This window comes from Phyllostomus hastatus, unplaced genomic scaffold (assembly GCF_019186645.2).
Source record: "Phyllostomus hastatus isolate PE091 unplaced genomic scaffold, TTU_PhHast_1.1 phas_contig_80, whole genome shotgun sequence".
Taxonomy (NCBI): domain Eukaryota; kingdom Metazoa; phylum Chordata; class Mammalia; order Chiroptera; family Phyllostomidae; genus Phyllostomus; species Phyllostomus hastatus.
Genome location: NW_025333960.1, coordinates 29,209,658 through 29,233,970, shown reverse-complemented (window position 1 = coordinate 29,233,970; position 24,313 = coordinate 29,209,658). Strand labels below are relative to the sequence as shown.

General features: G+C 41.0%; 1 protein-coding gene across 13 annotated transcripts in view; it reads right to left on the bottom strand.

The window, feature by feature from the left end:
- Nucleotides 1–234: 234 nt before the first annotated feature.
- Nucleotides 235–24,313, bottom strand: part of DTNA (dystrobrevin alpha) — a 249,233-nt gene continuing 225,154 nt past the window's right edge. For 4 of the 13 annotated variants that reach the window (XM_045849590.1, XM_045849594.1, XM_045849600.1 and 1 more), the window contains 6 exons: nucleotides 15,977–16,136; nucleotides 13,181–13,270; nucleotides 11,779–11,947; nucleotides 8,719–8,851; nucleotides 6,832–6,880; nucleotides 1,181–3,889 (listed from right to left, as the gene is read on the bottom strand). In XM_045849590.1, the coding sequence (XP_045705546.1) occupies nucleotides 6,863–6,880; nucleotides 8,719–8,851; nucleotides 11,779–11,947; nucleotides 13,181–13,270; nucleotides 15,977–16,136 (570 nt within the window). In that variant the 3' untranslated portion in view covers nucleotides 1,181–3,889; nucleotides 6,832–6,862. Of the gene's footprint in view, nucleotides 3,890–6,831; nucleotides 6,881–8,718; nucleotides 8,852–11,778; nucleotides 11,948–13,180; nucleotides 13,271–15,976; nucleotides 16,137–21,626; nucleotides 24,242–24,313 lie in introns of those variants that run through there. The other 9 variants (XM_045849587.1, XM_045849589.1, XM_045849593.1 and 6 more) reach the window with 5 other exon arrangements.

The window sequence follows — 24,313 nt, the reverse complement described above, 5'->3', positions numbered from 1 at the left end:
GTTAGTGTCTCAAACCCACCTCCACATTGACTATAACAAGGCTTTCCATTAAAAATAAAATCGTGTTGCCAAAGGTGTGATATTCTGCCTCCATTGCTTAATACCCAATTGACAGATCCTGCTTCATGCTGCAAATGCTGACTTGGCTTTCTTCTTTGAACAGACAGATATCATGTTACTCTAGGAAAGATTCACTGAAACAAAGGAGTAAAATATACAAGATATAGTGTTTTTAAAAACATTTTTTAATGAAGAAATAATTCCATTCCAAAATATAGACACACAATTAAATAGTTTAATCACTTCAAAATATAACATGTCCCCAGGAGGTTCCAACACACACACACACACACACACACACACAAAACAATACTTAACAGCAATACGAAAACCCCATACAATAGTAGTTTTGTTACAATACCAACGAATATTGTGAAATCTTTAGGGTTTCTGAATTGGTTACTTCAAATGTTGTCAAATTACAGTAGTCATAATTAAAAATGTCTTATAGTTAATTAGCCTCAAGATGTGATGCTTCTGAATTTTTCCTCTTTTTGGTTCAAAAGTAAAAATGCCCTTTCTTCTGAGGACACTGTGGAGTTCTTGTTTGTGGCTCCTTGCATGGAATCAAACCAAGGTGACTGCAGCAACCAAAAGTTGCTGTATTTACAATGTTTATCTACAGTTAACAGCCAAGAACTAAGGGTGGACAAAGATGATCAAAATAAAAGCGGACATCAGTGCTAAATTATGATGCAACAGTTTGGCTCATGCATACTAAGAAAATACATAGTATATCACAACAAAGGCCACACTCCTATGCAATTAAGTTCACATTACTACTTACAAATGAACCTTCCCTGCCTTATCGTTCGAGAATCCATTTTTCACGATCTCCAGCACATCTCCCTCTGACCAACCAAACTTACCCCGACTTCCGTCCTGACCAACCACAACTGATTCCTGAATCCTATACAGTAGATTTCACCCTCCTCCTTCCCTCCATTAATATGGTGTTGTGGAGGACGGCTGGCTGTGTTAGCCCAGTGCTCATTAATAGGCCATCATCTCTGATGGAAATGCATGTGCAATTCATTGTGGAACAAGAAAGAAACACCCCCCCCCCCCAGATATAATTGTACCTAATAGACAGGACAGGTAAAACCTGCTAGGTTTGCTCTTAGAACAGGCCCCAGAAGTAAATTTGGAGAGCCAAGGAAAGAAACCCACCAAAAACCACAAAACCCCAAAACAACACACGCCATTTTGTCTCGATTACAGGACAGGGGTGCTTGAGTCTGGTCTCAGTGCTGACGCGGAGCTAAGAGAAAGAAAAGGTTGCTGGTTAGTCAGGAACTGGTCATTGGCAGCAGTTTCTAGAGACCTTGCAATGGCTTTGCACGATGGTGTCAACAACCGTGTGATGGAGTTGGCAATGAAAGCTACAACAAGGGGGAAGATTATCAGCAAAACAGTTCAAACCTCAGACAAACATTCTGATATAGAAACACAAAGTGACAACAGAGTTCAGCTCATTCCAGTCAGTGGCTGCATGCCACTTGCAGGGTCAGAGTTCTGAGTTCAAAACTACCTGGCTATGAGTTAGAGCTGACAGCAATGTAGGCAGCTGGGATGTAGTGGTTGTAAGTACTGAGTACGAGGCACCTGGGACCACCTGCTCCATCTAGAGAGGTACGGTTTCACAGAAGATGGGCAGTGGAAAGGAGATGAACATTAAGGTATACCAACAAAACCTGCAATAAAATCTATCTGTGCAAAAAATCTGAGAACTGTGCAGTTGTGCCACTTTGGTGTCAGCCTGTTCTCAGGGACATTTGTCAGACTGGTTCTCTGGAAGGAAGTATGATTAAGTATGTCAATGGATAGAATGGGCTCCTTACTAATGCCAAACATGAGCTTAACTATCCCTAAGGCAAGTGATTTTGTTCTAAGGGCAGCCAAGAAGATGGTTTCTGACCAAATGCAGAGATGGGAACATCTTAGAGCCCTCTGGAGAGGGAGCTGGAAGATGTCAGGATATCTGCTCTCAGCTGGGTACCCATTAACTACCAACTATGTGTGGTGGGCGAAGGTTGCTGCCAGCTCTGGAAGCAAATTCAAATTGCTAAAGTTTTAAGGTTGACACAGAGCCTGTCTTATTTATTTTGAATAAGGCCTTTTCAGAGATTTTATTACACAACTTGATTCTAAAGCAGTGGTTCTCAACCTTTAGCAGGCACCAGAATCACCTGGAGGGCTTATTAAAACATAGATTGCTGGCCCCCCCCCCCCGCCCCCACCCAGTTACTGACTCAGTAGGCCTGGGCTGGGGCCCAAGGATTTGCATTTTTACATTCCCAGGGGATGCTGATGTTTTCTGGTCCAGGGAACACACTTTGAGAACCACTGCCTTAAAATGATGTTCTCTTCTTTTTTTTAAAGGAGAAGCAGGAATTCCAGAGAAGCTGCCAATTTTAGTATAATGCATCTAATATGCTGCAGGATTTTTATTTCATCACATCTTAAAAAAGGTTATTTTTTCAGTTCCCAAGAATCCCTAAGGGAGGTCTTTAGCACTCCCCCAAAAGGGTCCTCATAAAGGACCATCAGCAGAGTCTTCCATTCTCCCTTCTTTGACATTTCTTTTGCACCCCAGCTTTTCCCTGAGTGCAAAATCCCAACTCAACTTAGCAGAAGCTGTTTCCTTTCACGTGACCACAGAAGGCTGCATGCAGAATACCAGGTAGCCAGCTAAGGCAATAAACATTCAGAAATAAAAGAAGAGTGAACATTTTTGCAAGCGCACTTTTTAAGCCTGTACAATTAAAGCTGAAGGCCTCCAAACAACCTGATAGGGGGACTTGTGGATGAGCGGTGCTGTTAGAGACATGCTCCCTAAAGCTAAAACAAGAGTAACAGGACTGTGGAAGAGCAGAGATCACTTTAGTCCATGTGGGGATCTTATGGCACCTGTGGTTTATAAACAGCTTAGTAACGATTATTTCAAAACATAGTTCACAGTTTTTAAGAAGATCTGTGCTGATTTTAAAAACTAGATTCTATAGAATTTGAATGTTGTCTGTTTTTGAATATGACATCTACTTGGAAAAAATATTTACACTAAATTCTATGGCTGATCTGCTAGAGTATCTTGAAAGAAAACAACCTCAAGTTGGAAAGAAGCCCCAAAGACTGCATTTTCCTGGTGTGTTTGGTTCAAGTCACTGCTCGCAGAGACTTGGAGACAACGGCAGACAATGTAGGCCAAGGACCCTTCTTGGCTTCCGGGCTCTGAGTCTGTACACCCAGAAGCCAAATCCGTCAGGGGCAAGAATAATTGCAAGTGGTTGTTTTTTCCCAATTGCTGTGGAAAAAAAATGTACATTGTATAATAAACTGTTTTGCTAAAATCCCAAAGAATTCAGAAATCAAACTTCTAACTATAAACAGTATTAATATTGTCATTGTAAACTGAACAGGTTCAATATCATGTGCAAAGGTTTAAAATGCTTATTAACACTGCCATCGCAAGTAACAGCAGCATGGGTTTTCAGCCTGTGGGTTTTTTGTTTGTTTTAAACCAGGGATGAGCCATGTTACAGAAGATGTAGTTGATAAGTTAGCTGTGAACCGAAGTCTTTTTTTTTCCTTTTTAAAAACACACACGACTATGAACTACAAATCTTAGAACAAAATGTTAGCTGCGCTACAGTCAGTGGAAAACGTCTTTAGGGGAGGGGGTCTGTCAGGAGCTGCTGCGTGTGGTGGCTTCTCTCTCCGGTGAGGTGGCTGCCAGGCTGCTGTCTTCTCCTCTGTGTGGGTGGGTGCAGCGCTTCCCTTCATCATCAGCTCTCATGTTATTTTCATCATCTGTCTGACTATAGTTTGCCTGGGAATAAGGAATGTGTAATTTTTTTTAAAGATGAAAACTGTTCTCTGAATCAGAATTAGGAAGCTAAAGATCCCCCTTTTCCCCAACACACACACACACACACACACACACACACACACACACACTCTCTCTCTCTCTCTCTCTCTTTCTCTTTCTCTCTCCCCTCCCTTCCTTTGAGAATCAGGAATGAATGTCCTGGGACATGCTGTGCTATTTATTGTACCTTCTAAAAGAGAGGACAAGCATCCTCATGTCAAGTCTCTTGCTCAATGGGTATCTGAAAGGTTAACACAGTGTGAAGCTGTCCTTTGGACAAGGGGGTAAGAGCACACTGACTCACCATCAGAATACCATGCTAATTAAAATTTTTTAAATCTATTTTTGATCTTTAAATCCCCCAGTTTCGGAAGTTAGGCTGTTGCTGGCCAAGGAGAGTGAAAGACCATGTGGCCAGAGGGATGAAAAAGGAAGGAATCCAAGACTTGAGTGGGTTAAAATGGAGTTTTGGTGTACTCGAAGTTGAATGCTAATCCTATGCATACTGCTTCTTCCAGAGCGGCTAGTTGAAAAGCAATAAAATAGGTTTTATTGGTTTTGTGTTGATAAGTGCATATTTATTTTTAAACAGGCCTAAGACTCCTTTTGAGCAGAGGAGGGGTCTGACCTCATGACCCTTACCCATGCCAGGCTCTGTCGGAGGAAGCCTAATCTACTTGGAGCAGAGGAAATTGGTTTAGGACACTTGGATCAGAGAGGCATATACTTTGGGAAAATTTCTGGTCCTTCAGTATAGTCAGATGGCCAAACAAATAGATTTCAATACCGTAAAGTGCTCTAAAATTTCAACTGTATTTCTTGGCTACATCAAGGAAAATTACAGTAGGATAAAACTAGCTACAAAGATGAAGGGTTATGCAGGGTTTTAGCAGGTTTTAAATGAATTTTGCCTGAGTGGCGGATTTGGTAACAGGCTGATTTGTGTTTAGAGACCTGTGGAATGCCATGTAGGCAGGTATAGGATGCATTAAATAGCAGAGGCCACAGCTGTATTAATTTTTTACTGCCAAATTTGTACTGAAGATAAAAATATTACCTAAGAACTTTCAAACCACTGAAATATTTAGCTTTTAGGTACAAGAACCAAATGCCACTTTTTATCAGGGTTTATGTCAAGGATAATTTATTAGGCTTTTAAAAAGTGTATTTTTCTAAGTAACTACTGATGTTTAAATAACATGCAGAACAAAAATAAATTGCTGGAGCTAAGAGAAAGAAAATGCTATTAAAGGGAAAATCTTGCTCCTTTGGGACTAGATTTGTTATAACTGGGGAGAATATTTTCAGAAATAGCTCCTGAGGTTTTTTTCACTGACACATTACAATGTATCAGGTGTAGCATTCTTCAGTCCAAGGTGGGCAGAAAATACAGTGGGGTCAGTAAGGTTCTTCCATTCACACCAAAAGGGCCTACCAGTTCCAAAAGTATATATCATAATAGCAACTATGCTGTGATTTTTTACTTGCTTAATCTTAACCTGAGGACTGAGACAGGAGGTATGTAGTGTTTGAGCTTGAATGTATTCTTTACTAATTGATGCCATTTAGGGGATATATATATATATATATATATATATATATATATATATATCCCTTTTTCAGTTTAGCAGCCAGACTTAGGGGACTCACTCCATGGTTGGAAAAGGCTGCGTAACAACATTAGGTACAAGTGAAACTAAATAAAAATAACTGTGAGAGAGATACTCGCTAAGAGCTGTACTAAGGGACATCTAAGTGGCCATTAGCTGGAGCCAGAGAAACCATCTAGACGTATGGGACAGTTAGCTGCACGTGTATCAAATCATTGCACATAGCTAGGTCCTAGCCTTGGTTATTAAAAATAGAGGGAGCAAGCTAGTTCTGAGTCCCAGGGGTGCCTATACACCTACATTATAACTACCACAGCTTCCAGTGATTAAATCACTTATAAAGCTCTGAGCACAGAACTGGGCATGTATGAGTGTGCTCATTAAAATTACAGTGTGTCTGCCACTATGTTAAACTCTATAAAAACTATCTCAGTGAGGACAACTGCTCTTTGATGTAGGTATTATCATGCATGTTGTTCAGAGGGCATGGAGGCTCATCGAAGTTTAATAATTTGTCCAAGGTTATACTGCTCAAATTTGGTGAAACTCACATTTAAAACCAGGTCTATTAGAGTCCACAGCCTAAGCTTCAGACCACCACCCTCACGTGATCCTGCCAGCCAAATGCTGTTCTTTCTCCATTAAAGATTTATGGAGGCTCTTCCATGTACATAGGTGGGTCCTTGGGGGTCAAGGGTCACCTGCCATCTAAGTGATACTTTTATTGTGACAGCCGCCTGAATTCCACCAAGGACTTGAATTAGCTATTCTAAAAAGTAAAAGGCTTCAGAAGCTTTCCTCTATGTTTTGCTTCTTTGGTTTTCGCTTTTGTTTCAGTTTTGCTTTCACTTGTTAAGGACATATCTTTGGCCTATTGCGCCCTGAGGACGGCATGACTAAGGAGCTGACTCATCTCTGGAAGTGCTGAGCAAGCTTGGACTTTGCCTTCTCAGGTGACAGAGAGGCTAAAACTTGGGTGCTATGAGGAATTGGTGATGTGGCTTCGTAGCCACAGCATATTTCTGGGGCACATCTGGTGTTATAGAAGTTTCTGTGCCATTTTTTCCTAATTAACAGAGTTACGAAGTCAAGTCCCAAGGTTGTTTGCCAAATCCCCGCTGGAGTATAATGAAATGCCCCATAGACTGGGATGATCCTTTGACAAAAGCAGGGAAGGAGGGTTATTTTATCACAGAGAAACACCTAAGAGAGAGTGACTGTGAACTGGGGTGACAGGTTATGAAAACTCAGTGTACGGTGGCCACGTTTCCTCCTAAATGAGAGGGTACTTACTTGAGAGGAGAGTGATAAAAGGATATTGTATTCAGCCTTGCAAGCTGACCTGTGGGTGACAAAGGACACAAACAAGAAAGGTGACATGTCAAGTCTGTGATGCAGTCAAGCCGGTGAATTATTTGGTTTGAAGCCATGCACAAAGACAGAGAAAGAGAGAGGCCAATGGATGACAGTAGCATTCTGATCCATGAAACAACCATATGCTCACAGAGCAGTCAAGGAAAATCGCTTCAACGTTCTCCAGGGCACCCGTCTTGTGTGGGGACACTCAGGCCTGTTATATTCACCCAGCCCCTTTCTTTGCCTTTTCTCTGAAGTCACTGGGCATGGGAAGGAAAGGATAGAGAGGAGCAGCTTAAGATTTATCAGAGGTGGCAAAAGCTCTAACTGGATCTTAAGCTATTAATAGAATTTCCCTTCATTTCACTCATACACAGTTAAATTCCTAATTCATTAAAAGAAATAAACTCTAGAATTTCAGTAACTGTTGCCACCCAAATCCAGAAACTGATACGAGCTCGAAGAGGGAGGCCTAACAGGTGCCTCCATCAGCATGAACCAGAATATTGATTGTTTAACCACATCTCTCTCTCCCTCTATGTGGCAGAACCAAATGAGCTGTGTACGGAACGTCCCTCGGATCTCCCAGAGATACCCTGGCAGCTTCATCCAGGCTAATTTTCTTCTGCGGACGGGCCACAGAAATCATAAAGAAATAGCCTTCTCCATAGGTCTGTATACTTCAGGGACTTGGACTGTTTCTGCAGCATCGAAGCCCGGCACTACAGATGCAGTCAAGCCACTGTTTCAGCTATTTTTGTGTATAACTAGGCCAACATTTTACTTGCTTCTGAAATGTGGTTGTTAAACCAAAAGGGCAAATGGAACATTCCAAAGAGGCAAAGCGTTTGTTTAATACTGCTGCAGTGGGGTTGGTGGGCTTCAATTTTCCTTTTGCTACATTCTTCTTGGGAAAATATTTCAAAACTTAATCTATAAACATAGGAGAAACAGAAGATAATTTATTCTCTCAGCTTCTCTTTCTTTCACTCACAGAGTAAGAGAGAAGCTACTGCTGACCTAGGAATGTGGAAAAAGTTCTCTGGCCATTGGACAGAAAGACTGACAATAAAACAACTCACTGGGGCCTGGGGAGTGGCTGGTCTCAAACAGGCCAACATCCCTGGATCCCAGCACACCAAGAAAACATGGGTGGATTACGGGGAAAGGAAACATACAAGACAGACAAATATGGCACTAGAGCAGTCTCCATGGGGACAATGGATTCCCTTTAGGATGAGTCACTAATTACACTTATTCCCAATTGCATGTTATGTTGAATGAATTCTCAGATGGCTTAATACAGTCCAGTATACATGCCAGTCTGTCCATCCACACTCTACTGAACTTGGGGCCTGTGGTCCCCCTAGCACTTCTTTGTGAGATTTGTCACTTGCCTACTATTTACATTTGATATGAGATAGGTGGTGAGGGAAGCTGAGGACAAAAGAGTCAAGGGAGGAGAGAGATTTATGCTTATTCAATTTCCTTGTGCCTTGTCCTCTGCGCCTTTTTTCCATCTTGAGAAAAAGCATCTTCCCTGATGATGTTGGAGGAGTATGAATTGTTAGTCACCCCATTTCTGCTGATGTGACAAGGGCCTCCATGCACTTTCTAGGTCAGAATTTATAATACGTGGTGAGTGACAGCTATAAGTATTTGAAATTTTTCATGTCTAGAATACATGGACTAAGTAGTCAGAATATTCCAGACAGGGAGGGTGGAAGGCAGGAGAAGGGTCTGATTTTCTTGAGTAATGAAGGAGACCAGCTATGGAGGGGCTGGGGCAGAGGTGGTGGGTGCAGTGGGCCTGGCTCCCAGTACCTGATATGCTTCATCCTGCAGCTTCTGCTTCAGGTATTCCTCCATCTTGAGCTCGTTCTCCAGCTGCCGCACCGAGTCGTTCTCATAGTTCTCATCCTCAGGCTGCACGTAGGGATCCCCATCTTCCGTGACCCTGGAATGAACCACACATGGAGTTTGGGAGGCACATTTACTTCGTCCTCCAATTCACTTCTTCACTTCAATTCACTTCAACTCAGCATCTTCTATTACCTAATGTAAAACTTAAAAACAACCCCCCCCCAAATCTTTGGAAGTTTAGGGAAATATATGATCAAGGTATTCTCATATGTGATTTTTCTATGGCACTCTGGTGATCATTGATCATTTAATTTTTCTAGGTTTTACAAGTTGCCCTTTAAATGTTTGTCAATCTTAAAAAAACCAGGCTTATCTTTCAGACAGATATAGTTTTCTAATCTGGTGGCTTTCTTTAAATGGAATCCAAGAACACTTTCTATGAGGAAAGTGAGCCCTCTAGTGAAATAAAAATTAAGGGCATTCATTCATAATTTAACCTTCTCTGTGTGATGCACATGTGTAGGCCTGCGCACCAACGTGCTTTATTTCCTAGTGGAATCCAGTCTCAGCATATCAGCCAATCAATGTGAAGAAGGCTAATACTCTAACCCGTAGCTCTTGACCTTAGAAATTTATACTAGCTCTTAATCTAAGAAATCCATTTAAATTGTCCAATTTCACTGTGATATAAACAGATAAGAATGACCCCACTATTGTGTGACTCTCTCCATGTATTCATCCTAATACACATAAAGTTCTTAGAACATAAATTCACTACCTAAATTATATGACTAAAATACTCTCAGGGTATAAAACACAGTACATGCTTAGATAGTATAGATAGTAAAATGTCCCCTAAAATTAAAAGACTAGTCAGGGAGAAGTTTCTGGATGGGAACATAAATGCCACTGCTCATGTTTATTTATATCTGTACAACATGTTCTCATTATTTTTAGAGGTTTGGGGTCAAGATAAATAGGTCTATGAGGCCTCTTGAACTTTCTCTCCCCAACTCCTGCAGCAGTGTTGGAAGCTGGAACTGCCACCGGCAGGCTGGTGACAGTTGAGTGAGGTGGCTTTAGCTACAGTCTTGGATCTTAGGATTGGAATGAGAAATTTTTAAGTAACTACCATGCGAATGCTTAATTATTGAAAGCCAAATAGATATGTGTTTCCCAGACTGAAGTGATGAAAATTACTTCATCATTTGGAATAACAAACAAATCAAATAATTCTAAATCATAGAGGAAAGGACAAAAGAGCAAACTAAGATTGAAAGCAGCAGCCCCCTGCCATGTTAAATTATGATATAATGGTCTTGTTCTGATCTTGTGCTCTACCTTTTCCCAGCTGCTTTCAGAGCATGTCTATTTATAATTCTTCATTATTTCTGGTCTTTTACCCACTGCTTGGCCTGGGAGCCGAAACACCAGAAAGGCCTCTGTTTAGTTTCTTCTTTGGGTCTTTAAAACAGCTGGTTTATTTTTGTAGACGAGTCTGCAGTACTTTGCACATTAAGCCCCATCACTCTTCTGTGGTTTTTTGAATGGTTAGCCATTCCCCTTTCCAGCCTTTCAGTGAACCTCTGCCCACACTTCTCCCATCTCCACGTGCCTCGCTCTCCTGAAGGCCCCACATTCTTGTCTTCCTTTGTTTTACTCTTCCTCCCTCTGAAGCTGGGCTCTGCAGCCCTGTCCTAGCTTCACCTCTGTCTCTCAGCTTTGGCTTCCTCTGTCTGGCTACTCTGAGCTGATCTAGCATCACAGAAGTCCAGTGGGGGCATTCCTGGTTCTTCTGGCTCCTACCCAGGACCGGAAGCCAAATTGAGTGAAAACCTTTGCAAAATGTCTTTTAAGAGTCAGATTTACACATATTTAACAAGTCAACCAAATTGTATTTCTTTATAATGAGATTTTATACATTTACACTTGTATGAGGCATAACAATGTTTTGGTCGAGAACCAACTGCATGTACTACAGTGGTCCCATCAGATAACTGAAAAATTGGAACTGAAAAATTCTTACTGTCTAGTGACATTGCAGCTGTCATCACATCATAGTGCAACACATTACTCATGTGTTTGTGGTGATGCTGGTGTAAACAAACCTACTGCTTTGCCAGGTGTATAAACGTACAGCCCATACAGTTATGTATAGTACATAATATTTGATCATGATAATACATGACTGTTACTGGTTTTTGTTTTTACTATATATTTTAGTGTTATTTTCTACTTATAAAAAAGTGTGCTATTAAACAGTATGCTGTGTTATGGCAGCAGCAGCCCCGAACGTCTCATGTTTACTTTGTCTTTTGATTGCATCATTTTCCCTTTTGCTTGATTCAATCTCATGTTTTAATGAGATTTAATCTACAGTGATGTGCTTGCTGTACAGGCTTGTAGCCTGGAAGCTATAGGCTTTACCACATAGCCTACGTGCATAGTAGGCTCGGCCATCTTGCTTTGCCTAAGTGCACTTTATGATGTTTGTACAATGACAAAATTGCCTAATGGTGCATCTTCCAGAACATATCCCTGTTATGAAGTGGAGCACGCATGGACTCACTTCAATTCCTATTGCTTATGTGATGTTCACCTCAACCCAAACAGAGGTCTCTCTAGCATCATGGGGCCCTGCACGTGCAACTACAGAAAATTCAGAAGATAGTATGATCTATCTCCTGAACTAGTATGTGAGTCCTGTAAGGCTGGGAGTGACAATTTTTTTTTATCGCATTTTGTATAAAACTAGCTCTAGTACCTTAGGTGACAGTACTGTGCTAGTTACTGTGCCCAGTAAGTACTGGTTGGTTTTGGTTATTGACATTCTCTGGAAATTGTGAGGGCGGAAAGTCATGTTGCCAAATTTAAACGTAGAGCCCATCTACCTCTTGTGTCAGAAAAGGAAGCTGCATCATCTCTTTTCAAAATAAAAAGTGAAGCAAACATGTTTTCTTTTTCCTATGCTCCCTACAGTGTTCTGTTACTGAGAAAATAGCCCAAGCAGAAGATCCTCACACGTCACTGCGCATGGTGCTTGGGGTAGCTCCGCCGTGAATGTACCCGGGTTTCCGCGCATGGATTTGCGCGAGAAAAGCCTTTTCCGAGGTTGGTGATGGAACTAGATCCTCAAACTGAGTCCGTCCAAATTCAGAATCCACATTGCTCTCCGTTTCACTCCCCACCTCTGTGAGGCACAATAGAAGAAATAAAGAATGACTTGTTAGAGTTTTTATGGCCGGTGAATAAGGGGTTGGGCTTAATGTAAATCAACCTGTGCTATATAAACCATTAACCAGTTATAGTATGTAAATCAAGTATTTATTTCAATTCCAAATGAGAATTGAAACTTGACATGAATTACTGTAAAATTGTTTGCTATACAGTATAGTTTCTTTTTTTAATCTCAGTAATGCAATGAGGAATCCTTTTTGTCTTATAATTGAAAACTCCTATTTTTGTTCCTTTATAGGAGTTTTTAGTAAATCTGTTACATTTGCTTAATATTACTTTGATTTAGGAAATACAAACCTAAAGTATTACATTCACTTAATGTTTTGAAGTATTATAAGAGTATTAACTAACAATACTTGAGACTTCTACAATAAGAATAACGTTTTTCGTAATCACTTGCTAGGGCAGTGGGTACATACTGTTAACCGTGATACATTAGCTACTGTCATTTTTATCCTATTCGGTAATCTTATTCTAAAACAGAAGCAACAATTTTCATTACTTTAATTCTTATTATAGAGGTTTTAAGAAATTTAAATCCAGATTTATTTTAATACTGAAGTTTTATTTCTTATAGTTGTTATAATCTCAAGTACATGACCACAGTCCTGCCAGGCAAACATCTCGCTAAGTTCTCTTTAAAGGAACAGATGAGATGCGTTAGAAACTGGTAAAATAGTTATTGGAATATTCATGCTGTTAAAGTTTTTAAAACTCTGTATAGTATTATTGGGGTAAAGGTACAATTTTGTGCTATTTATAATATGGGCACATCTTTCTTTAGAGATACTGCAAGCTAATTAGCCATTGATTCCTAATGAACGGAGTATAAATTAGCAAATAGAACATTTGACCTTAAGAAATAACTTCTGCATCATGTCACTTTGGATTATCATAGATATTAACAGTGACTATCTGGTTTCTTGTATTATAAGTCTATTTTAATATTTTTCTCCATTCTTTTCTAAATTATTAAACTTCCTGCAGTAAGCATATATTAATAGTTTTCTCATCATCAAATATAATTATTAATGTAAAAATCTGAATATAGCAACAAAACACCATATAGATCTTTAAGAAATCTTTTCATATTCGACCATGAGCAGGTCTCTAGCAGAGGCCCCTAGTACAATCTGTTTGGGTCCCTCTGCAGTGAGCAGACAAAGGGAGGGGACCAGGGACGCACCAGAATTCAGCTCTTTCACGAGAGAGGACATGGTGTTAGTGATGGAATCCGCTGCCACTAATAAGTCATTCCTTAAATTTCTTCTTGAACCTTGTGAAGAAGAAATGACAATAAGTAAAAAAAAAAATCAAAGCTCTTACTTTTTCCAAAATGTTATGCTGTTTATCATTTTCATTGCCATTCTAAAGCAAGAAAACTTCCAAGACTTCTCCTGTTTAGATGTGTTTTGGTTCATTTCCTTAAAAAAAGGACATTGTGCTTAGGGCAGTGGCCTCTGATGTGGGAAGACATGGCAACCAATGGGGGTTCACATAATTTATTGTCCAAATTGGGACAATGTTGCAAGTGAAGGGGGGAGGTTTAATAAGAAGACTGGCTGACAAGCGGGGACGGACCCTGGTAAACCAGCATGTGTGATCATCGCTCTCCTTGAGAATAACCACACAGATGAACAGTCTGCTTTAGGCGGGAGAGCTGCACCTTCCTGGCTGCTACTGTCATTCCAGCCACTCGCTGGTAGCTGAGCCCACCGGACCCGGACCTCTCTCAACAAAGCCCTGTGTCCAGTCAGGCCTCCCAGAGGTCCCCTTCCCACTACAGGTTCCTCTTGGGAGTGGGAACCCTGTGCACTGAATGCCCCAGAATATGGGAAAGAGAGGAAGATTCTTGCTCTGGCTGCCAAGACATGGGCAAAAGATCTGAGTCTGTCTGGTACCCTGAACTGGAACTTACATCATGTTTCTTACTTTTTATTTTTTAAAAGATTTTACTTATTCATTTTTAGTGACAGGGGAAGAAAAGGAGAAAGAGAGGGAGAGAAACATAATGTGAGAGAGAAACACCAATGGATTGCCTGTTGTAAGCACCCCCTCCTACCCCAACAGGACTGAACCTGCAACCCAGGCATGTGCCCTGACAGGGAGTCAAACTGGCAACCTTCTGCTCTGTGGGACAATGCCCAACCAACTCAGCCACACGGGTCAGGGCTGGACCACGTTTCTTTATGGTAGAGAAAGATTAGTATGACGTTTCAGGCACACTCAGGGTTAAATGGCTATTTCTGGGCTGGCCTGGGAACCAGGCAAGGTTGAGATGGGACAGAGGGCTAATCATCATAACTTTGGAAAAAAAGGCTCAAGATTCCAAATACCTGACTTACAGATCAATTTATGTATCACAAGCTCTTTGTGAGCTAAGCCACATTTCATTCTGACGTTTCTCATAAAGTAAAACTAAATAACATTATAAATACATGAAAATTAAAGAAATCAAAGTTAGATAAAACAGTACATATAATTAAAAGTTCAATCTGATTAAAAATTTCCTTAAAGTAAGATTTAGGGAAAGGACATTTTTCTTTCTAAAAATTAAAAAGAAAGTTATTTTGTATAACTTAAATTATTTTCTTTTTCAGAAGTAAAAGCCCTATTATGGATCTTCCCTTTTCCCTCATAACAGAGAGTGCATCATTCTTGCCCCACAAAATGTAGGTTTTTGTCCCCCATACATAATGGGTGAGGAGTCTTTGTTTCCTTTCACATTTCCATATCTGGATATTACTGATATTAAAAAAGGTTTTTTTTTATAAAAAATTTGCTACACAAAAGGTAATATTCATTCCACTTTGTATTTCTAAAATGATCTGTGAGATGGAACATCTTTGCATATTGTTATTGGCAATTTATATTTCCTCTTCTGTCTGTTCAGGTTCTTTACCTGCTTTTATTTTGGGGATGTCTTTTACCAATCTCTACATGCTGTACGTTTAACTGAAATTATGAAACCTAACTGCCACATATGTTGAGTAGTGGTTTACTCAAGTCTAATTTTTGTGTGTGTTTTCATTCTGTTCACGTTTCTTTTTGACTTAAAACTAGTAGTCAAAAATGTTTCTCTTTACCTTGAATCTATACGTGAGGACATGGAAGAGTGCCATGACAAACTGCCAATTTAAAGAAAATGCAAATCACAGACCAAAATAAGCACACACTTATTTGTGTGAAAATAAAGAGTATGTGTCTAAACAAACACACTTAAAGGTATATATTTATACATAAGCAGAAAGTTGGGAAGGACCAAGCTGTTAATAGTGTTTACTTCTAGGAATGAGACTGGCGGGGTGAGGGTCTGCCGGAGGATGTTTTTCCTAATTTTCCCTACATTTAAAAAATAATGGCAAGAAAAATTTTAAAATACATTAAAATACTTCCAGAAGAGTAAAATCATGTGCCTTGGGACAAGTCCCCTTCCCTACCACCCTGCGTGCGTAAATGGCAGAGGCAGCCAGTGGGAGAACGCTGCGGTCCTCCCCTGCACTCCTTGGTCTCCTCTGTTAACTACGAGAGGCCTGAACTGTCAGCAGCAGTGATGCTGCTCTTCAGGGCATCTGTAAAGGGACTAACTGTCTTCCATCACCTCAGGCTAAAGAGCTGAATAGTTTAAACTCAATCTCAAGTTTGCCTTCATGTAAAGAGAAGAAAGCAGGAAATAAGATCTTCCAGAATTTTAAAAATGGATTCCTTTGATAAGTTCCCTAAGATATTACTGAAAGGATTTCCCTTCCCTGAATGAGCAAACACTCATAAGAAATGGGACAGGGCGACAGAAGCCACAGGAAGGTAAAATGGTGAGGGGAAGGACAGATTAGCCTAGGGAGTTTCTAAACCGCTCCTGGGCCAGCCTCTGACAGAAGCCACGGAGTAACCTAGAATATCCATGGCTTTAGGCCACTTGGCAGACCGTGGTGACTTCTTTGTCACATAAAAGCAGAACAGAACAGAAAACAAAGCCACTTACTCTGTGCAAACGCCTCCTGTACATCTCCCCCGACCCCTGTGAGCGAGTCCTGAGGCGTGTGAGTCGGGGTGGAGCAGGCAGAGGCAGACCGCACGGGCATGGGGATGGGCCTGCTGATGGTGTGGCTGGGGGAGGAGCGAGGAGAGCCTGCCCCCTGGGTCTGGAGAGACAATGCAAGTCATTAATTTGTTTTCCCAAGAAAATGCCAAATGCCATCCATCCCCAAGGCCTCAGTCAAATGTTAAAAACAGTCACAGTGAAATTTCAAAGCAGTAGGAAATCCCAGGTAATTTATTTAGGTCGTCCTAACACCCCACTTGCAGGTACAGGTGATTTAGGACCTTATTATACAGTATCTGGAGTTGTGGTTACATCTCGAAGCTAAGAATATTAGTAGAGCGTTGTTCTATGATATATGAGATGTGTCCCATGTAGTAATGAAGTCACTATTTAAGCAGTGATAATTACAAGGTGTGTCTATTTTCCCCTTACAGAAAAACTTCTAAGTAGAAAAAAAAGACATCTAAAGACGAAGTTTTGAGTATAGACTAGGAGACTTTTTGGGGATGGATATGATTTGTACGCTTCCTAAATTTTCGACCTGTCTGTCCTGGAATCATCGGTAAAGGAAAATATGTAGTTCAAGTCATGCATCCTATACTGTGCATATTAACTCTCAAAGTAAAATAACAGAAAACATAAATGGATTTAATTCCTATTTTACAGCAAAAGTGGTCTTTGTCAAATTGCTCTGTGATTCAGGGATTCCACGGGGGAGAGAAAGAAAAGAACAAATTTGTGGCTACTATTTCCTTTTAGGAAATCCCACTTTTGGTCTACGAGAAAAGCAGCATTCTAGCAGGAAGAACAGTGGTATTTAAAATGAGCAAAGAAAAGGTAAAAAACAACTACGAGCCATTTATCTCTGCATTCCAGTTCTCAGCATGAAACCATTCCCTGACTGCCACACCTTGAATTTCACAACTTGGCCTCTACAGTGAGGTCTCTTGGAAATATTTTCTCTTTTTAATAATTAGTTTACAAAGGGAAGTCAGTCACTCACAAATAAGAAAATGCAAGGAGACCCTCAGTGCACACACAACAGAGTACGTGTTCACACAGGCTCCATTTCAGACTGTTGGGTCTGGCCCTGGAGAGTCAGGGCTCCGGTACGGCCAGGCTCGAGGTTCGTCACCACCCCATCCCAGCCCTGAGCCGTGCACCCTGAGAGCAGAGCTCGGGGATACTCGATTTACATCTGTGCTGTGGGTTCAGCGGCTTGCAGTTAAAACACACAACATCAATCCTGTAAAGTGCCATGCTGTTAGCTTTCCAGGGCTCAGTAACACACATAAAAGTCAAATCTATAAATTGAGAAAAATCCAGGCTTACATAACAAAGCATAACAGAACAGAAGACAGAAAATAACTCATGTGATGCCCAACGGGCTGAGGATTCCACTCTTTCACTCGCAACAGTACCTTGGAATGGTCTGTCCGGGCTCAGGGAAGAGAAGTTTGCCTGCTTGCGATGCTTTTGCAGCCTGCTTGCCCCAGCCCGCTTGGGACGGGTCTGGTTTTCCCCAGCAAACCATGGCAGCTCAATCTCATTACCACGGAACTTCTGCTTCTGAGCTACCATGGCATCTCCCTCCTTCCCACACCAATAACACAGGACTTCACGTTTGAGTCGTGCTTTGCCACGGATCAAGGGTTTCCAGTACATCCTCACTGATTTCTCTCCACGACCACTGCAGTAGGTACCATTACTCTAAATGCACAGTTGTGGCTCCCAGTGCTCAGAGAGGGGAGGGCTGGTGTCTGAGCCCAGGTGCTCTGACTGCCCTGGGCTGCAGGGACCTGGTGGGTGATGGCTAACAGAGGGTTCCTCAAAGGAGACAGGAAACTGATGTGGGTCAGTTGCCCTGTGGGCTGCCCCACCCATCCCTGGGAAGCCCTCTGGGGCAGGTGCATCAGTTTCTAGACAGGGCCCTCAGCAGGGCTCCTTGCTTTTCTCATCTGTCCTCTAATAGGAACCAGTCATAGCAGGAATGGGGGGAGTGACTGGAGAAGGCAAGCTGGACAGAAGGGTTGAGGGAAGAAGGCTTCTCTTGACTACGTAGCATGGGTTACCCTCGCAGCTCTGGGAAGCCAGGTCCTCTTCTGGGGCAGGAGGTTCACAATAATAGTACAACTCCACTTTTTATGGAATTTACAAAATAAAGCACTTTTATATACATTTTTTTGGTTTCATTTTCCTGATAGTGTTATGAATGATAGTAGCTTAAATTCAAATGGCAATTTGCACCTTATAAAGCACTTCAATCCCCATTATTTCATTGAATCCTCCTAACAAGCAAATGAGGTATATTATTCCCATTTTTCAGGTTAGCAAACTGAGGCTCAGAGGCAATAATTGGGTTACCTTAGGTCTCTGAGCTAGTGAGTGGCAGAGATAAAATAAATCCCCAGCCTTTAGCCTACAAGGCCAGGGCTTCCCTATGGCACCATAGCTGCTTCTTAGGATTGTGGGCACTGGTATCTGCAAATTTGAAATCCAAAAAGCAACACATATTCTTTCATAACTGATGTGAGGCTCTTTATATGGTATCTGCACAGCATTATTGCATTTCTAAAACCTGAACAATTCTGAATTCTGGAACATTTCAGATGTGGGGCTGTGGGCCTGAATTTCAATATCCTGATGGCTCTACTGGGGCTGCTGTACGCCAACTTGCTTACCCTTGTTCCACCAGGCTCTCCAGGACAGGGCGCTTGAGGGGCTGCCCCCGCCCCTCTAGGCACTACACCTGGCCTGTCTAACCTTCCTGACTGTGAGTCCTGTGCCTGTGGCCATGCTCTCCCCTTCTCCTCCCACTGAGCAGGCTCCTGCTAACTGTGTTTGTCTGAGGCATTCCCATCCCTACCTCTCCCTGCTTAATGCACGGTCTCCAAATCCAACTTTCCCTACTTCTTTCTGCCTGCTTCCTTTCTTCAAAACTCCTTGTAGTGGTTCTGTGTTAAGAGAAAAATAGTTGACTGTAGTTATGCATTAAGGGAAAAACAATGGACTGAATCTAAATGACACCAATGTGTGAATGATTAATAGCCACTAGCTCTTAAATGAATCTCTAATTGGTGCAATTTCAAGCAGTCTGATTATGTGAAAAATTTTCACGGAAGATTCTGTGCTGAAAAAAAGACTTAGTGACATCTTCCCTGCAACTCATGACACCCAAATCTGGTCCAGTCATCACCTAGACTTTAGGGAGGGGGTTCCTGGCTCCTCAACCCCATCACTCTTTGTGAGGACAGTGTCCAGTTTGTTGCCTGGTACCTTCCTAGGACCTACTACTGCTGGGAATGCCAGTGCTGGCCTTCCTCTCTGTTGTTCTTGCAGGACCACCAGGAAAGGGCAGGTGCCAGGTGTAGGCATTGGGGTAGATCAGCAGAGCAGATATCACTGAGTTTTATCCTCACAGCGAGTGGCCCCCATAGAGCAGTAGCCTCTGGCCCGGTCAGGAAGCATGGTTGTCTGCTAATGACTTTAGAAGCATGAGAGTGAATCATCTCTGTGAACATCCTTTCCTGGAAATTACTCGATGATTAATGGAGAAAAGACTTAAGGGACGATGGCCATGCAGATCAATATATAGATCTAAAATTCCTCAGAAGGGAGTTGATTTATGGAAGAAGGAAAACATACATCATACTTGGCAAATTTAAAATAGCTCTCTTTCTAGAGAATAAATGAAAAATTCATTTCTACACTCCATCCTCTGAGTCCACTCAACTTGCTGTTGTATCAATTTTTAAAAAGTCTGACAAGGTCCATAAATTTTCTTATTTTTTTCCAGGAAGCATTTTGGTTTCCACTCAGCACCAGGAAGAAGGGACGCGAAATGTTGAAGCAGCACTGTCTGGAGAAATGGCACTGCCACGAGGCAGCCATGGGTGACATTACATAGACCCTCCTCTCTCTCAGGTTTGGCTGAGGATATGGCCTAGTTAGGTCTGGTTTTAATGATTCTTAGCAGCCTGGGAAGGTAGGGCCTGGCTACCTTCAACCTTTTTTTCATCGTTTCAACCAATACGCGTTCACTGATGGTCATCACTGGGATTGTTGTGTACAGAGTGTTAGGAGGACACAGGTGAGGTGATATGAATGATCCTTGTCAGGAGGGGGGCATCACTGGACTTGGATCTTAATAGTGAGATTTCCAGGCAGAAACGAGGAAGTATTGGGAGAAGAGAACAGCATTCCAGGCCTTGCAGTATCGTGAGCAAGATATCACTGAATTTCATTTATGACATGTGAGGTGTACCCCATGGCAGTTAGGGTTGGGAAGCCCGTGTGGTTAAGCACTAGGTTCACTGTGGGGAGTGGAGCAGAAGAAAGCTGGGAAAGGGATGGAGCCAGGTTTGGGGGCTTCCCATGTCATAAAAGGGGCTTGGCTTTACCCTGAACTAATTTTACTTTTCTAGAACTAATTAACCAATCCCTGAAATTGAGAGAGAGACACACACACACACACACACACACACACTCTGGGAGGGCATGTTTTTGAACACTAGATGTTAGCCCTTATATTGCAGTTGATTATGTATGACATGAATTCTCCATGCCCCCATCCTCACATTGGATTGCTTCACTACTCCACAGAATCCCCATCAGAGGCCTGCCTGGGGTAGCTCAGTTGGCTGGAGTGTCATGCCCACACACCAAGGCCCCAGACAGGACACACACAAGAATCAACCAATGAATGTATAAACAAGTGGAACAACAAATCTCTTTCTCTCTCTCTCTCAAATCAATAAATAAAAATAAACAAGAATACCCACCAGAGAGGACGAGCAAGTGAAACAGAGAAAGGTGAAATCTAAGCTGGAAAAACTGGTCATTTCTGGCTTATTTGTGTTCCATACCATATTGGAAAGAAGCAGGAACCTGAGGGACTATGACTTCTGGAGTGAATTGAGCCATCAGTTGTAAAGAGAGAAGGGAATGGGAGCAGGAGATGCAATTTGCAATGACGTTTGACTTCCCCCCCCTGAGGAGACACTGTTAGTTAACTATAAGGGAGAGAAGGGAATGGGTGAATGTATGTGTGCATGTAAGTATGGGTTGAATTAGAAAGTTCACATATACCTATGTGTGAGCATGTGCATATACACGTACATTCATACTTATGTCTGACACAAATATGGTATTTTCCAAAGTGCTTGCATATCCATTATCTTTTAAAGTCCATTCAACAACCTGGTGAGCGATCTATTATTGGTATGTTTGAAATAAATTGCCAGGAAGTTAATTTACTTACTCAAGATCTTCCACTGTAGAAGAAGAGCTGGGAACACTATCATTCAAGCTTAACTCCAATAATCTTTCTAAGAAGTTATTATTGAGATCTTACTTTCTGAACTCGAAGTTAGAATGCTTAGTTTTAGATTGGGACATGATATTTGGAACTGGAAGTATATCAGAAATTCTGGAACATACCATCATTGAAATTACATCCCAGTCGCCTTCATTATTAAACTTTTTATGAGTATTCTTTTTATGGTGCTTTCAATAAATCTTAAATATACACAAAGAAGAAAGAGGGTAGGATAATTTCAATTCAAGTTTTGTAAAAAAATTTATTGCTTATCATATCATAATCATATTATATTACAGGCACTAATTTTTTTAAAATTCATGTTCTTTCCTCAAAGGGAATAAATTCATGCATTACCTCTAACAAGAAACAGTATAAGTAGGAATTATATATACCAGTGTAATAAAATACATTGAACCACACAGACTTATGATAAAGCAAGTAGAGGTTATTAAATCAAGCTCAATTTGTTGTGTGCAATGTCTTAAACCTGATTTTACAAAGGGAACATCTCCAAAGAGGAAAGGCTTGTAAATAAAAACATAATTTAGAAGCAGATGCCAGACTAAAACCTCTAAATTTTCTCCTTATATCATTTTGTACCATGAGAATTCTATAGATTTGGATGGCATTTGTTTATTTCCCTGTAGAACTGCCTCTGCAGGATTGAGACAGGTGGGGTTCTGTCTTAATTTTGACCGAAGGTCAGGATAAGAAGCAGCCATATGAAAGCTACTAGCACATTTGTTCATTGTATTTTTCAGTATTCCTATAAAGCTCTGAGTGAAAACTTTCTTTTTACACTTTATGCCAGCAGAAGTTTGGTCCCCCGAGAACTAGGATTTCTGTTCTGATAAAAACCACCAATTATGTTTTTCTTTTTTGCCTCATTGCCAGAAAGCTCAGAATAGTACTCCTGTCCCTTATAATTAGCATATTTGCATTTTTTCTTTAACATTTTTATTTTTTCATTTTATGAAGTCATTGTTGTAAGCTGCCTCAGGTCCCTTTTCAAAAGAGGCTTGAGTAGAAAAGCAAATAAATAAGACAGGTAAACTCTCCCCCATCCAGACAATGCACTACTGACATCTGGGTGTTAGCAGTAATGGCCTTCAAGTACCTCTGCAGCAGCATCCCGCTGCTGGCTGACCTTCAAAAATGCAGCAGCTGCTGAGGACTCAGTGGGGAGGAGCAGGAAGGAAAGGAGGCAGTAATGATGCTCTTATTAGTGCTGCCATAGCTTGGCTCTCTACCTCTACACTTTCTGGGTCTATGCATCCATTGGTTTGTGAACTTCCTGGTCCACTGAGCCTTTCAAGAATGTATTGCCTGGGAAATGGTAAAGAAGGAGTCTGGAGGGAAACCGACAAAGCAAGGCTGACTGATTACAGGATGATTTCCCTCTCTGTCCACTAGGAGGAGGAAGGTTATACTGGACCCTTATTTCCCTTTTTTGTGCACATGCTAAGTCAGAGACAGGAAAGAAAAGAGGCTGTTGGCAAAGAGAAGTGCCACAGCGAGGCATTTTTCTTTCCCACAATCTGAGTGTGTTGGAAGTGCACAGCAATACCCCATGTATGCATTTCTGGGCAATTATACAGGCTGTCACTGTGTGTCTTTTGCCCAGGGGCACTGTCTCTTATTAAAATTGAACTTTAGTTTTAGTAAAGTAATTTTTTTCACAAAATACAAAATAATGTAATACATTGTTTTTATTGTCTGACATTACAGATTAGTTTTACACTTCCTTTTTTTTAACAGACCAGGGGAATAAAGGGTAAAAATGTGTCCAGCATTTTGCAAACATTTTTTGTTACACACAAACACACACAATGAATAATAGGAAAGAGAATACAGAAGGATTAAAAGGTAGGTTGAAATTGGACAGGCTGTAGTTCTAATTGATCCATGGAAAGAATGTGAAACTTTTTCATAATACTAGCAGGTGGGATATATTGGCATACATAGCTTGGTACATGCACTTGAAATTAAAGCTGCTTTTATTTTGCTTTTATTTAATTGTTATTATTTTTTGAGTACACTGCTCTGTCTGGTGGTTTCTGAACTTGACCACAGCATTAGAGACAGGATTTCAGTTTAGGCCACAGTTAGAGTCAAAATGTCTCTATTTTTAGAGATGTATGTGAGGGCCTTGTAAACTCCCAGAGCAGAAAGGTTCTCAGTGATAAGAGAAAGGCTGAAAGTTATCTATTCTTTTGAGATTATTGTCAACCAATGGTAGGGACTCTGCTTGGGAAGAAGTAAACAATGGGAAGTGAACAATTACTGAGTACAGTCTTCATAAGATTGAGCACATTTTGGTGAGCAGTGGGGAATTGGGGCTTAATAATTGTGTAATAAGAAGAGATATAATTAGCTAATTTTCATAAAAAGAGGTTCCACACCTTTTCAGTAAAATGGAAACTGAACTGGATATTCACAACATCAGAGGATGGTGAGGTTAGCTTCTGATGAGCACTGTGGGTTTTACCTAGTGTAACTTTAGTGACTATGATAGGTATTTTTCTATTAAAAAAAGATCAATAACCCCAAAAAGCATGAGATTGGTTTGAAATTGAGACCCCTGGAGATCTAAAAAAGTGTCCAACAAATTACAATTTGTTCCCTCTTCTCAAAGACATAATAACTTGTCTTTCGATGCTGACAGTAGTAATAGTTACAAAAATGCTAAATTTAATATATTTCAGTTCAAGCACTACATTGAAAAGGAAGCAAATTAGTATGATTTTTTTCTCTTTCCAAACTGAAGCATGAACATACATTAGAGGCAAAAGCAATGAGAAAAACAGCAGGACGGCAGGCCCCTCCACTGTTAGTTAAGACCTGCAGTAGGGAACATAACTTACTCCCTGCTTCAGTTCTTCTTCCTACAGAAAGATTGAATCAATAACAGTTAGATTACCCAGGGTTCCAATAAGAGCATGTATACAGTGTGAAGG